This window comes from Paramacrobiotus metropolitanus, unplaced genomic scaffold, assembly GCF_019649055.1.
Source record: "Paramacrobiotus metropolitanus isolate TYO unplaced genomic scaffold, Prichtersi_v1.0 Parri_scaffold0000032, whole genome shotgun sequence".
Classification (NCBI taxonomy): domain Eukaryota; kingdom Metazoa; phylum Tardigrada; class Eutardigrada; order Parachela; family Macrobiotidae; genus Paramacrobiotus; species Paramacrobiotus metropolitanus.
Genome location: NW_026570252.1, coordinates 1,014,846 through 1,029,774, shown reverse-complemented (window position 1 = coordinate 1,029,774; position 14,929 = coordinate 1,014,846). Strand labels below are relative to the sequence as shown.

Genomic DNA, 14,929 nt, shown 5'->3' with positions numbered 1-14,929 from the left:
TACCACTGTGACTTTAACCCATTGCGATAGATTAATACCGCTGTTCACTGTTGCCCCGCGTTATCTCTGTCACAGAAAACAATGAAACAGTCAGAGCTCTGGGTGACTGCTACATTGTTCCGTATCTTGTCAAGTTGCCTTACCTAGTTTGGCTATGATAGTGTTCGGCATACTGTGAAACCTAAGGAACACTACAACAAGTAAGGCAAGTAAGGTTCGAAGCGAATCTCGTTATGGTACGGTTGCTCAACCGTACGAGATGGCTGTATCCAGTGGCCACGCCTACAGATACGGTACGCGAAGCCACCTCGTGAGGTCGAGTTGCTGTATCGCAACGAGATTCGCTTTGAATTCGGGACGAGGCCTAATTTAGTATTTACAACGTAGAAAAGTAACAACCACTTTGTCCGCTATAATTTTGCTCGTGCGCACATAACAAAAAGTTCGATTTGGTATGATAATTAAAGAGCAGTTGTAAATTGTGGTCTCTAATATAAGCAGTTATTCATGTGGCCCGCCATCTGGGGAAGGTGTCGGCGACCAATAAGAAATACATAAAATGTACACTGTGCGGGCGGCTCGCCCCATATAAATCTACGTATGTATATACGCTCTAATCAACGGGACTCGGCGCCGGCATTTTATTCCACTGATCAGAGGAGCTCCCTCTGCGCTAGCACAACCGACACCATATATACTGCCACTGCGCAGCGCAGCTGCGCAAAAATCAATAGTCTGACATCACATCTCCAGATCGTTCTGGATACTTCCAGAACGCACGTCAGTCATACTCTGATCATGCGTACAGCGCGTGCACATGCATACAGCCTGTATGTGGGAGATATCCCACATACTTCCCCCTTTCTAAACCGACACGTATAACAGTAGTCACACATTAGAAAAAATCGATGACAGTAAAACATTACATGTTAAGGAAATTGCGATTACGATTGCTCGCACATCCAGGAAACGTAGAGGTTTATTGATTTTTGGAGTGGAAGTAGGTCTTGGAAAGCAGTTTATCGTCACATGGGAATCCGCTCAATAACAGGCAGGCATTTTCTTAGCAGTAGAAGCATTGCAACCGTTATTATTCCATTTCCCCACTGGCCGAACTGGCTACATAAGCTATCAGGCTACGAAAGCAACTCGGGCTACACAGGCTAAATCGAATCAATGGCTTCCATACTTCGTCAATGTCTGTATACGGGCAAATTCATAGGCTTCCTACATGTGGCTGCTTCATGTCCTGGCTTGCGGCAATTGTAACATGAACGTGCGTGAAAGCGATGGTGTTTCTTCGGAGTTTTCTGGGACGTGTTGACGTGCGATTCTTGGTCTGGTAGAACATGTAGTTTGATCGCATTAAAATTATATGGGGTTGGGCTTACAGCATGGATTTGTTGAACAGGAAAGAATAATCTTGGTCGTGAATTAGGTGGGATTGACTTCAGCTCAAAAGTCAGCTGTTGAACAAAGGTGTTGATGGAGTCAGGCAAATTGGCAAAAAATGTTGGTTTCAGCTGTTCTGGCAGATAGTCGAAGAGAAGAGATAATAAATCTTGAAACGTTGGATTGGGTGTGGTTGATTTTAAGTAGCAGTGGATTGCTTGTACGTATTGCTCCGGTGACAAAGATTTGGCATCCATGTTGATGGTCAAATGTTATGAAAGGTCACATTTATTCGTATAAATTTCTCAATTGATTTTAAGGTAATAATGTTAAATAACAGTTCACTAAAATACGTTCAGTACATTTAGTAAAAGGTCAAGAAAAACGATGGAATTTCTGATCAGCATATGCAGGCGATGGAATTAGAATCATGCGTTGGTGAAATCCCGATGAAATATCGCGTTAGGTAGAATAACTAAACACCGCAGAACGTATTCAGGCGGTAATAATCTTGTGTTGGCAAAATTGGGAAAAGATGGTATAGATTCGTAATGGGCTCGTACTGGGGCGAGCCACCACACAAAAAAATTCAGATGAAAAATATGAAAGGTCAGAGGAAAACTGATGTTAACATAGATCTCAACCACGATCTGCTACCAATTTGCGGGCGGCTCGCCCCATATAAATCTACGTATGTATATACGCTCTAATCAACGGGACTCGGCGCCGGCATTTTATTCCACTGATCAGAGGAGCTCCCTCTGCGCTAGCACAACCGACACCATATATACTGCCACTGCGCAGCGCAGCTGCGCAAAAATCAATAGTCTGACATCACATCTCCAGATCGTTCTGGATACTTCCAGAACGCACGTCAGTCATACTCTGATCATGCGTACAGCGCGTGCACATGCATACAGCCTGTATGTGGGAGATATCCCACAACTGAAAGCAAAATATGAGAAAATTTAAGATTTTAGCGCAAATGATTTGTATGCCTATGGAATTTATTCCAGTACATGCTTGTTGATAATGTCCTTCATAAAGCTACAGATAGCCCGTATTTGGCGGAACGTTTGTGCTGTGAAGGAGTGCCACTGCACTATGCTAACCACAATGACAAATTTACTCTTTTAAATATTTGAAGAAATCAAGATCTGATTTTATTGTAAAACGTTAACTTTTCTCCTTTATTTAATGAAGGCGAATAGTTAATGTTCTACAATGAATATCGAAGTTTACAAAGTTTATAATTTATAGTTTATAATTTACAAAGTTTATAAGACCTATATTCGACGCGCCACAGCCGTGCCAAGCTCATGTAGAGCATAAAATTAATCGTGTCATAGCGCTTCGTGATATGGAATTTGGACCCGTGAATTTTGTATTTATCGCTATGATGATGCTATAAAAATTACGAAACAAGCTTGTAATTGTGAACTAATCGCGCGTCATAGAGTAATACCGTTGTGTATTGTTACAGCGGCTTATCTTTGCGTGCTTCATTGTTCCTTATCGTGTAATTCGTGTCAGGTTGCCTTACCCAGTTTGGCCGAAGAAAATGTTCGGCATACCTCAACCTTATACGTATTCTACCTGTGTGGTGATGGCAAAATAAAAAGTATTCAAGCTCTTATCACTTCTTCGGCGCCAAACAGAATGAAACCGGTAGATTCACCACTACGTGTTGCTATCACTGATAAGTTTTATTTTCAAGCTTTGTGTGACACGTTATCACTTTACACTTGATCCTTCCTTTCATTTTACTTTCTGAATCACTGCTTTGAAAATTTAAAATTATTTGAGAAGCTGGCATTAGCTTACCGAGTCTTTAAAATCTTTGCAGCGCACGCGCGGTTCAGGACACTTGATACTCGTATCCAGGCCAACTCTTCAGACAAAGAACTGTTTCTTGCCTCTGACCGTATGCCAGTGAGCCGCTGCTGACAAGCAATGTAAGTTAAACGGTAAAGTCAGTCATAAAAAATTGAAGAAATAATACTATACGTAACTGTAGCACATTGAGTAAAATTAGTTCGTCACACAAAATTTAAAATTACAAATACAGTACATCACTGTCACGTTGGGACAGTTTTTCCCAGAAATAATTTTATGCGTAAGTCACTTATGAGCAAATACATAATTTCGCTTATCAGTCACTTTTTCGTATGATTTATACCAGAATCCAAAGACGATGTGATTGGATAGTTTGGCATCCAGTGCTCGTGTGGAGTATACAGATGACACGTCGATTTTAATTATACCTACCGTGTCATTTACAGTATGATTTCGGGCACTGTAAAAGCAGGGAATGACCTGTTTAGTGCTTTGTGTGACTGCTGTATCGGCACGTTCGTGGGAGGTCATATAGGCAGGGGGTAAAACGTGGCATCGGCACCTGCCAGTGGCACTGCCAAAGGCATGGCGAGCGATAAAACCTGGAGGCTCTGGCAACTGGCGATGCCACATAAAATGTGGCACATCTTGTAAGCGGGCGAACGTCGGAGCGCTTGGTCAACTGTAGAGTTCTGCAGTTTTGCCAGTGCCCTGAGCACAGGCAGTTTATTTGTAAAGAAACAGCACTGGCCATCAACGAAGTGCCTAAGTAAGCGGCGGCATACAAAATTTCAAAAGGTCACTTTGCATCTTGCCGTTTGCGCAAATTACCGTAATAAAAAAGAATTACCAGACGCGTTTAAACTTTAAAGTACAACCGCTGCACTTCCTGAAGGCACGTCGCTGTAATATGCGTCGCAATCGAATTAAATGATAGATGTGAAGTTGTGAACATATTCAACATAAGCAGTTTATCATCGTATGCTGGTAGCTAACACATTTATGCATACTTCGCTTTTACTCGCGTTCCGACCGCTTACAGATTACACTTTCACGTTCCGTCCACCTGTCTGCATTAGTAAACCCCCCTGCGTGCGATTACATTTTTCTACGTAGCGCAGCCTTCGCTTACTGTTAAATCTGCATCATTCGCTCACTTCAAACGCTCGTCCCCCATGCATTACGGAATAATATTACTAGTACTCAACCAATGGACTTAAAGATGGAGAAAAAATTTACAAGATTTTTGATTCCAAATAAGTGGAAATTTATGGCGATTAAGAAAAGTTATAGTCATTTTCCTTTCTCGTAGACAGACCATTTCTGACCCTAGGATCTCGGCGTACTGCGTAGCTCTTCGCCGTTGATTGTACAGATAGAAGTATGCTTAAGCGATCGCCGTTGTCTATAAGAATATAACTTCTTTTGATTTCCATGAATTGTCACGTACTTAGGCTTGAAAAATTTAGAATTTTTTTCCACATATCTTAAATTATTGTTTTAGCGTATTTGCTTCGTAGTTTACGAGGGATGAGCATTAAAAGTCAGCCATACGATATGGATTCCAGTATTTTCATTGGCAAAGCCTGCCGTCGCTACCTTTCAAATGTAACCGCGCGCTAGGGGGGTTTACTAATGCAGACCGGTGGTCGGAACGTGAAATTGTAATCTGTAAGCGGTCGGAACGCGAGTAAAAGCGAAGTATGCACTGTGATGCGCAATAGTGCGCATGTGGAAAGTTGGTGGTTTAATTTGTACCCCCAACGATGATTTAGATAAATACTTCTATCATTATTCAAACCCGAAACATAACTGGCTTGCTGTTATGGAAGCAACCGGTAAAATAAAAGTTTGGAACAGATTTATTAGTTCATTAATCAACTTTTCCAATTCATTTTTTGGATAGCCGTACTTCAGCACAACATTGCACTATAGAGTACACCGTACACGTACAATGCTGTACAAAACAGTATGCAAAATTATACGCATATTTAGTCAAAATTAATTTTCTTTTAGTACCATTGCACTAGTACCATTCTCCGTTTTAGACTATTCAAGAATGACTATGTAATTTATTTACATGATTTATGTTGTACTACTAGAGAGCGGCAGTACCATTTTCGTATTTTTGTTCTTCCTACATAACGTGATCTGTTTCGGGTAATTTAAATAAAGTTTTCTCAGTGATTAGCCCGCTTATTGCTGCTGTTTATTAATTTACTGTGATGAAACATTAGTTTTCAATTTAGGTGTTAATCGTCTGCATATCGTCTGACTGACCTGGATGAGAAATACAGTACGCAATATCGCTGATTAAGGTAAACACAACAAATAACACAGTGAAACAAATAACACAGTCCATAACAACTAAACTGACCGCGAAGTTAAATGCATATAAAAAATCATTTATAACGACACCACTTTTAACTGCATGTTTACCGATCAAAAACTTATACTAAATGGTAATGTAACTGGTGCTCGTATTTTCGCAGTTAAAAATTATTGAGTTTTTCAAATTGTCGAGCACTGTAATGCCAATTAGACGTAGTCACGTACCTAATAACACTCCGTGAGTATGATTCACGATAAACAGTTTCGGACTGGAAGAGAAACTGTATTGCTATAACTGATTGACTTTATTAACGTTATCATTTCTGAAGAGAAAATTACAGTTAATAAATGTAGCCGCGCTTTTTTAACACGCTCACCAATAGTCTTTTGACTGCAAACTACAAGCCAGGCCGAGAAGGTTAAACGGTGTTACTGTATAATCTTTATTTTCAGTCTACGAGTCCTACTGAAGCCTGCTCGGTTGAGTGTTTTAATAATTATGTCAGCACTGTTATTACAAAAAAACCGGCGCCATGTAGATTACATGCACAGTTCACATACGAATACATCCTGTACTTCACATACATACATCCAGCTTTATCTTTTTGTTTTGCCGGCTGATTATTTTCCCCGTTGTGGTAGGGTCACTAGGGTGTACATAACGCCGATTATGATTCATGCGACAAGCAGATGAGCCCAAACGATAGATTCTTTTTGCCAGTGTGCGTAGTGCGTACGTTAATATTAAATTAATTTTGACCGTTAAGTCGGAACTTCTGCATCTGACCTGTTTTTATGAGTCTGAGTGCGATGCTGTTTGTATTGTGCGGCGTGCCTAACAATTCCATCAAGTAGGATAGGATCCTCGCGGGAAGCATTACGTAAAATAAATTCGAGTAAAAGTTTCTATCATCCTGTTCTCAATATTCCACCATTATGCCAATTTGCGTAAGTAATAAGTAACAAGCAGCTTAATTGATGCTTGCACCTCGGTTAGCCTATTACTGACATCTGACAGCTTTTCATCTTAAAGGTTTCAAGAAGTTTAAGCACACTACACTTCTGTATGTGGTTTAAATTTTGTACGATACTGGTAATTGGTAACTGCACATTTTTACAAGTAGGTTGGTATTACATGTACATTATTAGCGTGAAATTTACTACTACGTAGTACATTCCACGCTAATAATGTACAAGTAATACAAGTAATGCCGCCGCTAATTATTGGTGAATACATTAGTAATTATCGGCGCTATTGTGTATCCATGATTTTAAGAAAGCTGTGCTATTGGATCATTTTATTCCCAGCGTTGCATGATAATACTTCAGGCGGCATCCATAAAGTCCGTGACGCGAATTGGCGGGAGCAGGAGCGTCTGACAGTTCTATTTGCCTTATCTCGATATTAGAAAAAAACTTATCGCAGGGGAAGGAGGGGGTGAAATCGGCAAATGTTGGCGTTATTTATGGATGCCGCCTAGGCCTAACTGATTCCAAAACGTAAAATACTGTACTTAGAGTATTTATTGAGTTATTCGTAATCATTTTTGCATCCAGTGCATCGAGATGTTGTGATTAGGAACCATCCGCTAAATATGTTATTACTACAATTGTGTTGCAAAGCATTCGTACTTCCTTAATTAACAAGAAGTACTGGTAATTGGTGCAAAATAGCAATTTCAGATAATCTTCGCATGCTAAGTTTTACAACAAGTGCACAGATAATAACAGCAAAGCGTTTCAGCATCGAGAGTTCTATCAGGGTTCTATGCTTCTACATAAGCTTATAGTTTAAGAGCTCTGCTTTATGAGTAAGAACGAGAACACCCAGTCCGCATATGGCAAATTACGGTACTTTGAAGCAATAAAACTTAATTTTTTGCTGCTACGTCAATCACTGTGTTACCGGTAGACATTCTGTACTATTGAACTGTACTTGTAAGTTGTAATGCCTTGTAATATACTTGTAATGCCCTGAACGCTTTAGGCCTGGTTGTTTAGGTTATTTTTAGTACTGTACTGTACCCCATTTAATTGCCGGTTAAAGAACCAAGTTCAACCGCAATTCGCAAGTAACATTCCAACGGAGCGCCTAAGTGCCACCATTGTCTTCTAAACTTGACTGGTAATTCTTTTTTATTACGGTAATTTGCGCAAACGGCAAGATGCAAAGTGACCTTTTGAAATTTTGTATGCCGCCGCTTACTTAGGCACTTCGTTGATGGCCAGTGCTGTTTCTTTACAAATAAACTGCCTGTGCTCAGGGCACTGGCAAAACTGCAGAACTCTACAGTTGACCAAGCGCTCCGACGTTCGCCCGCTTACAAAATGTGCCACATTTTATGTGGCATCTGCCAGGTTTTATCGTTTGCCAGTTGCCAGAGCCTCCAGGTTTTATCGCTCGCCATGCCTTTGGCAGTGCCACTGGCAGGTGCCAATGCCACGTTTTACCCCCTGCCGGTCATATATGGTACTGTATTTGATAAAATATCGTAGGCATAGTACTAACTCAGTACTAACTACTAAGCGTCAGTGTGAACCTTTTCATTCACAAAATGTGCTCGGAACGTTCTATCCCCAGAATTTCAATGAGCAGCTACAACTTTTTTTGGTCTTTGCTTTATTGGTTGCTTGTTGCTCTCTTCCAGCACTTTCAACTTCCGACCGTTTCAACGATCGTGTGGCTGCCTAGAGCATATATTCGTATCAGGGCTGCCTTGAACTGGTTTTTTAATGGGTCACATCAAATGATTTTCGTTTTGGCCGACGACTGCCCTGTTGACGCCCAGTGGTGTCAAGCGACCGCATATAATTCAGAATTTTTCCCAAACGATCGACAATAGTTAATCGATATGACCCACGACATAAGAAGCCTGATAGCAAGCGTCAAAGCAACCATAAAATGTACGTCATTCTTGCTTCTTAAGCAGTTCAAGAACCACGAGGGCGCAAAAACCGCTAATTTTGAACTTTTTAGACTGTTCGAGGTTATTTAACTGATTAGTCGATGTCGATACTTCAACGGAGTACAACCGACAACGTCTTGTTTGCAAATGTATAGTGCGGGTTCCAAAAGCCAGGCACTACCCGGGTTGAGGACCGCAGTCAGTCAAAAGCGTATTATGGTGTCGTGTAGTACCAATGGGCATGGAGGGTCATAAAGTACGGATGGTCGCCATGTGGACAGATGTTTCTATTTACAAGACGTAATCAGCATTCGGTTCTGTCAGTTCAGGTGTTAAATAGCGCCACGAGGTTCAGGCTGCACGAAAGTTTCGTGCAGTGACGAAGCCAGCTAATGACGCTTTTACTGATCGGCAGCCCGAACGGTCGGCACTTGTCTATAAAAGTTATTTGCTTCCGTAAAACAAAGGGTTGACGAAAACCAACGTGATATTTATGTTTCCCATGCCGTAATCGATGTTAGATATTATGGTGAATGATATGATAACATTGTACCTAGTTTGGCGCGAAGAAGATGGCAGTTATGCAGTTTGGACAAGCAAAACTATGGCGCCGTATATATCAGAACATGCACCAATTGTCCAGCCTGATAGGCTTGCAAGCTACTGTACAATATGCAAGTGGGCGGCCAATTCATTGAAATCTTTATTGCTACGGCATGCCGTCGACCTAATCACTAGTAATCATAAGGTTTACATTAGTCTCACTCAATCTTCAACTTCCTGCACGGGCTGGCAACCCCGAGGAGAGGGGGAGTGTTTCAAGCAGCGAATAAGAATACGTCTCCCAGTTCAAGTTAACAACGAAGATTGAGGGTGATTTCCAGTGTTTTGCGCGTCCGGAGTTGTCCCTTTTACGGGGTAGTTAACGGAGAATCAAAAAAACTTTATTGTACTGACAAAATATTATTATATATATTCTAAAACTTTACTACTTACATAGTATGCTTATGTGCGCGATAGTATGAAAGAATCAAAAATTTACTTTTGGAAAGTTAAAATTTCTTGGATAGTTATGATGTGCTTCTGTTTACGGAAATGCATGAAAATAAATTTTTGCCTGTCTATGGCATCAAAGTTGAAAATTGACTTCAAACTTCAGGTTAGTTTGGTCGGGCCTGTCGGGGTACGTCCACGGCGAAGCTTTACCAGCTATTTAGCTGGTCTACGCCGTAGACCGTAGTTGCAATTCCGAAGAGCACAGCGACCAATAACGGCGCAAGGCGGGGCCAATCAGCTCCACGGAGTTGCATCTCCCTGCAGGGAGTTGAAGATTGAGTGTAACTATTGCACTCGCACAGGATGTCGCAGCTTGCCTATGCGAGATCCGTGCGCCAGTCACCACCGTAACTGGACTGTCCGGTGTCCACATTGGTTTCTGACGCCGCCCCAGCCTGCGACCAGCCACAACATAATAACGCAAACATGGCTCTTGCGAGCAGTACAAAAAGGGGAGCTCAGCATAGTGGTTATGCACCAAATTCAGCGCCAAAGTGCATGACGACTGTCTTGAAGGGTATCATATACCGGTACATACCAGCTAATGCAGGTCTTAGAGTCGAGTTCGAGTTGACATCGCTTTGCATGAGTTTTTTCATTTCATTTGGGTTTCTTTCATTGCGTTTATCTTTAGTTTTTCCCATTTTTTTTACTATTCGTAAAATTATACGAAAATTATACGTAAAATTATACGAAATTATATTATATTATATATATTTTTTCATGGATTGCTTATATTCTTGATTTTTCGCTGCCCAGTGGTTAGTTTCTTGGCCACAGCAATGCTGTTTTTTACTGGTACTTTTAACGTGCTATCCGATAAATATTTTGGCATTGAGTAATTGCTGCGTGCACAATTATCATTGAATTAAACCTAATTCATGCTAATGACCGTCTACGCCCATTGGTGTTATTTGACACACAGGTCGCCGCGGGCGACCTATGGTCTGCACAGTCATACAAAAGATCCTTGTTTTTAACTGAATTATTTTATCGGGAAATCTCGATTTTCGAGCACAAAATCGCACTCCTTCGGGTATCGGGCATTCCCGGGTTAAGAAAACGGAAGAGGTTTACATTTTCTCAAAATACCGAGTGTTAGTACAATGCTTACTTGACTTCAGTGCCACATTGACGGTAGTCAGCCTACCAATTTGTCAATGTTAGTAGTCCAGGCAGTTGTCGATAGTTGCTAATTCCCAGCAGATTCCTTAAATTCTTAGAGCCTATTTTACAAGTTTACCGCTCTGGAAATTAGGCGTTTAGACGTATAAAATTGATGTTAAAGTATTGTATCGCGCAGAAGATATTGCATACATTCGGTGTATGTTCGTCCGAGTGCTGAAGCGATGGTGAAATAAAACGTAAAAACGAATAGTTAAGATTTAGGTTTGTGTGCGCTAAAGAGCTGCAGACATCAAGGCGATAAATTCTGCCTACTAAAGTGAATTAAAAGCAGTCTGAAATCATTAGTATGGCTGAGTGTTGTCTGTGGTAATGCTTCCTTGAAGTTAAGTTCCTTGAAGCTGTACATTAGTAGTTTGTAATACTTACTTTCTACACGCTTTTAATTTTTTATGTCGTATTGTACGCCGCAGTCATGTTTATTTGCTTGCAGTTGAATTGGCACATGAATCGCAGTGTAACTCATTTTCATCAAGTCAGTTTCTGGTTGCTTATAAGTTGTAACTGACCTCTCAAAGACTTCAGTACTCGATATTTTTTTGGGGCTTTTCTGAAACCTGTCGCTCAGCAAATTGTCGGACAGCAAAATGTAGATCGGCGAATTGACGTGCTACCGTTGCATTGACTTTGATTTGGAGGCATTACGCCAGCTCTGGAGCGTTTCAGTGTCGAGCACCGATATAAGCGAAAGTACGCGCCATTAAATTGATGGACTATTAGCTTGAGAGTTGAAAAATTTTTTATTTGGTTTGTTGTATTTAGGTCAGTCAGTGTAGCGGCCGTAGGCTATTTTTCTTAGTGTTCCTGGTTTCTTACAGTTTTGGTTTTCTGTATCTTTCTGGTTATTGGTTATTCCACTGCAGTGTGCAAATAAATGCTTGAGAGCGCGTGATGGAGTGGAGAGAGCCGGTGGAATTTATTGACCAGCACTTTGAAAAGACTAGAAGTGAATGGATGTCCTGTGAAAAGCCAGAGGACAGATGGAATGCATACCTTTTTTGGGCTGCATTAGGGTTCCTTTTCATGGGCTTCGCTTTCGGTAAGTTTAATTAGTGTCTGATGAAGACATAGCAAATCTATACCAATGTTTTTTGCTCTTTAGTTTTATTAGTCTTCTACAGAAGGCTTCGTGAGAAAGCAAACAAAACGAAATTGGATCCGCTGCTCCCGGTACGATGGGCAAAGGCCGCTAATAATCAATTCAGTTTTCTGAAATAATATGGTGCTTGATCGCGCCACGGCAAAAGTGACCTCACTGCCACAAAACTTACTGCCACAAAACCCCCAAAAATTTTTTTCCCGTACACGCGTTCTATAGTCCAATGTGAGCTGCTGCTACGGTGCTGCTGCGGTGTTTCTTGTGAATGATCTCCACGTGGCGATATTGTCGAGAACTTTATTCACGCGATAAGATTACATACTCTACCATGCACCTGCTTTCGCAGTGGTACCCGTACAAAAGCCCGAATTGCTGTTAGACGCCTTGCGGTTTACTGGTTTCCTGCCCAATTTAAAAGTCGGATTTTTCGTGTTTGGAGTAACTTTTGCTTTTGCAGATGGATGTTATCGAGACGATTGGCCGGACTTGCCGGTACAAGGTATTACCGAAACTTTGGAAGCGGGACATTTGGCAGAGTCTATAAAGGCAAGATTACTCGCCCCGGCAACTATAAGGGCGCTAAGATTGTCGCTGTCAAAAGAATTGAGCTCGGTGCTGTGACCAACCAGGAAACCTGGGAAAAAAAAATAGATCGACTCAGGCAACTTCCCACGTTAGTGCACGACAATATTGTACCTTGTCATCTAGTTCGCATCACAAAAAACATCGGCAAAACAACGGTGGAAATAATGATGGAACTTTGTGAAAGTAAGTTGACTGTTATTGTTTAATCCGTTTTCAGCAGGTATTATTTTACCCAAGCATAGAAACTTGAATTCCAGGTGATCTCGCATGCTGTCTGAAGAAAGCGACGCACAGCAGCACTGGGCACGAAACGTACCGGTACGACGATGTGGAACGTTATTGCAAAGAGATAACAGCAGGAGTTGACCTTTTGCATCAGCGGAATATAATACACGGCGACCTGAAACCTGCAAACATTTTAACGAAAGATCTGCCTAACGGCAGAAAGAGGCTGCTAATCGGTGATCTGGAGGATCTAGTTCACATGCAAGAAAGTGTGACTTGCTCTGGAGACATCACACAACTGCATGGAACTTTTAGCTATATGTCCCCGGAAATGCTGAAAAAGTTTAGTATGATTAGAACGGAGAGTCCAGGACGAAAGACAGATGTATGGTGCCTGGGATGTATAATGCTAGAGATTGCCGAACGCTGCTTAGGTAGCAAAACTGACAAAAAACTACTTCAAAAGAATGGAGAACAAATCACTGTGGACGACTCGGTTTCCATGAGCCGATATACCATCCTTATTATTGATGGTTATGTGCCATTTGTCAGTGCTGACATTCCGAGGAAGTTGGCGGCCTGTATACAGCTGTGCTTAAAGCCAGCTCCAAACCAAAGGGTAACGGCCGGGATGCTGTTAGATAAGCTCTCACTTGCTGACATCATTCCTTAAAACACACCAACTTCAAACTCGGAACCCGGTCAGTTTGAAGGCGATAACGCTTGCTCCAATCACAAACTAAATTCAAGTTCCTGAGTGTCTTTACCAAAGAAATGGAAAATCACTTTTAAGTGTTTCCTTTTGTGTTTCCTTTTGTGACATTGCAGCCATATGATTGTGTATTCTCGTTGTAATACAGGGGTGCTACGCCAAGTTCGGGCACTTGCATAAATTAAATTCGAAAACATTTGTGCGCGCCGTTTTATTTTTTGTTTTGCACTTTTCCAGTAGAACGTTTTACTGGGAATTCAAAAACGATAAAATTCGAAATTTTAAATGTGACCTCGAGCAGCGAACCGGCTAATATGGGGATGAGGTAGCAGACACTTTCAGAGCGCTTATACCTGCCCTTCTAGAAAATTTCCCAAGAAAGTTTTTTTCATAGACTTTTTTATAAACTGTCGAGCGACCCAAAAGGTATATAATTTGGGTCAGCAAATAACACTGGCGGGATCGGTGCTGGAGATGACCTCGAAACAAGGTTCTTTTCTATTCTTTAAGAACTTTGAATGGCAAACAGCCTAAAATTATCAATTTTGGACAATAGCATTAGCAGAATTATTAAACAAATTTCAAACGGGAGGAAGTGTACCACGATTCATGGGTCGAGCCGAATTTTTATGCGGGTCTGCTCTAGTTTAAATCCACCTGTAATTCAGACCACGCCCCCAGTGCGACGTCTCGTAGTAAAAAAGATGCGTAAGACATACGGTGATCACATAAAAATTGAGTAACTATAATTTTGTTGGTGGGTGACCTATAGTAATTTTTTAGAAAAACTGCCCGAACTTGGCGTAGCACCCCTGTAATATGCGCTCAAGAGAAATTCAAGCCATACTGTAGGGGGTGGCTTGCATTACGTAAATACTCAGCTACACTTATTAAAAAGAGGCACCGAACAGGCCACTGGCATGTCACATACCGTAGCGCAGCTCTTCGGGTTGAATGCGAAATACGGAAACGACTTCGTTTTGCTTGCTATGCCTATGTCTGCGCTGCTTCTGCCACTTTATCAGTAACAATTTTGCAAACTTGCGCACTAGGTTAATAACATTGTTACATCACAAGCAGTACTACATTTTGTGTAGTAAACAAATTCAGGTGCGGACGTAATAACACTCTTGGTGCTGTTATGGTAGTGCACCTTTCTGACCGAGATAGTCCACTTTTCTGCCGAAGGTCATCCACCGTTCTCCAAAGGTCGCCTTACTGCAACAGTCTTGCACGCTTCTGCCTCTAGTTTATTGATGTCCCATCTAGTTGCATCCGCTTTTTGCGGGTCGGCCAAGATTACCTTTGCCTTCCCTTTGCCTTTGCCTTTTCACTTTGCCTTTTTCAACTTCACCTTTACCTTTGCCTTTGCCGCCGCGAACACCTTACCGTCCGAATTAGCCTTTCCAATAAACCGTCCTAAATGACCTTTACCGTTGGCTTCAGCCGTTGCATGACAGACTGCCGTCAAACACTTCACCATTTCCGAAATTTTTTAGCGCTGTTGTATCTTCGACATGAAAAATTATGAAATTTTTGCTTTATATACTGGTATTACTGTAAATAATTATAACAAGGTAGCCACTTTTGGTTGTATATACT

General features: G+C 41.3%; 1 protein-coding gene across 2 annotated transcripts; it reads left to right on the top strand.

Moving 5' to 3' along the window:
• Window positions 1–3,060: 3,060 nt before the first annotated feature.
• Window positions 3,061–14,111, top strand: LOC129588929 (mitogen-activated protein kinase 4-like). Of its 2 annotated transcripts, none has more exons than XR_008690548.1 (5): window positions 3,061–3,347; window positions 11,570–11,745; window positions 11,809–11,876; window positions 12,263–12,573; window positions 12,633–14,111. XR_008690548.1 is itself a non-coding variant. In XM_055483350.1 (5 exons), exons 4-5 carry the CDS (start codon window positions 12,267–12,269, stop codon window positions 13,286–13,288), a joined length of 948 nt encoding a protein of 315 aa, XP_055339325.1. In that variant the 5' UTR covers window positions 3,061–3,347; window positions 11,570–11,745; window positions 11,809–11,876; window positions 12,263–12,266; the 3' UTR covers window positions 13,289–14,111. The 2 variants fall into 2 exon arrangements, 1 of the variants encoding a protein (XP_055339325.1); XM_055483350.1 differs by having other exon boundaries at window positions 12,648–14,111.
• Window positions 14,112–14,929: the final 818 nt, after the last annotated feature.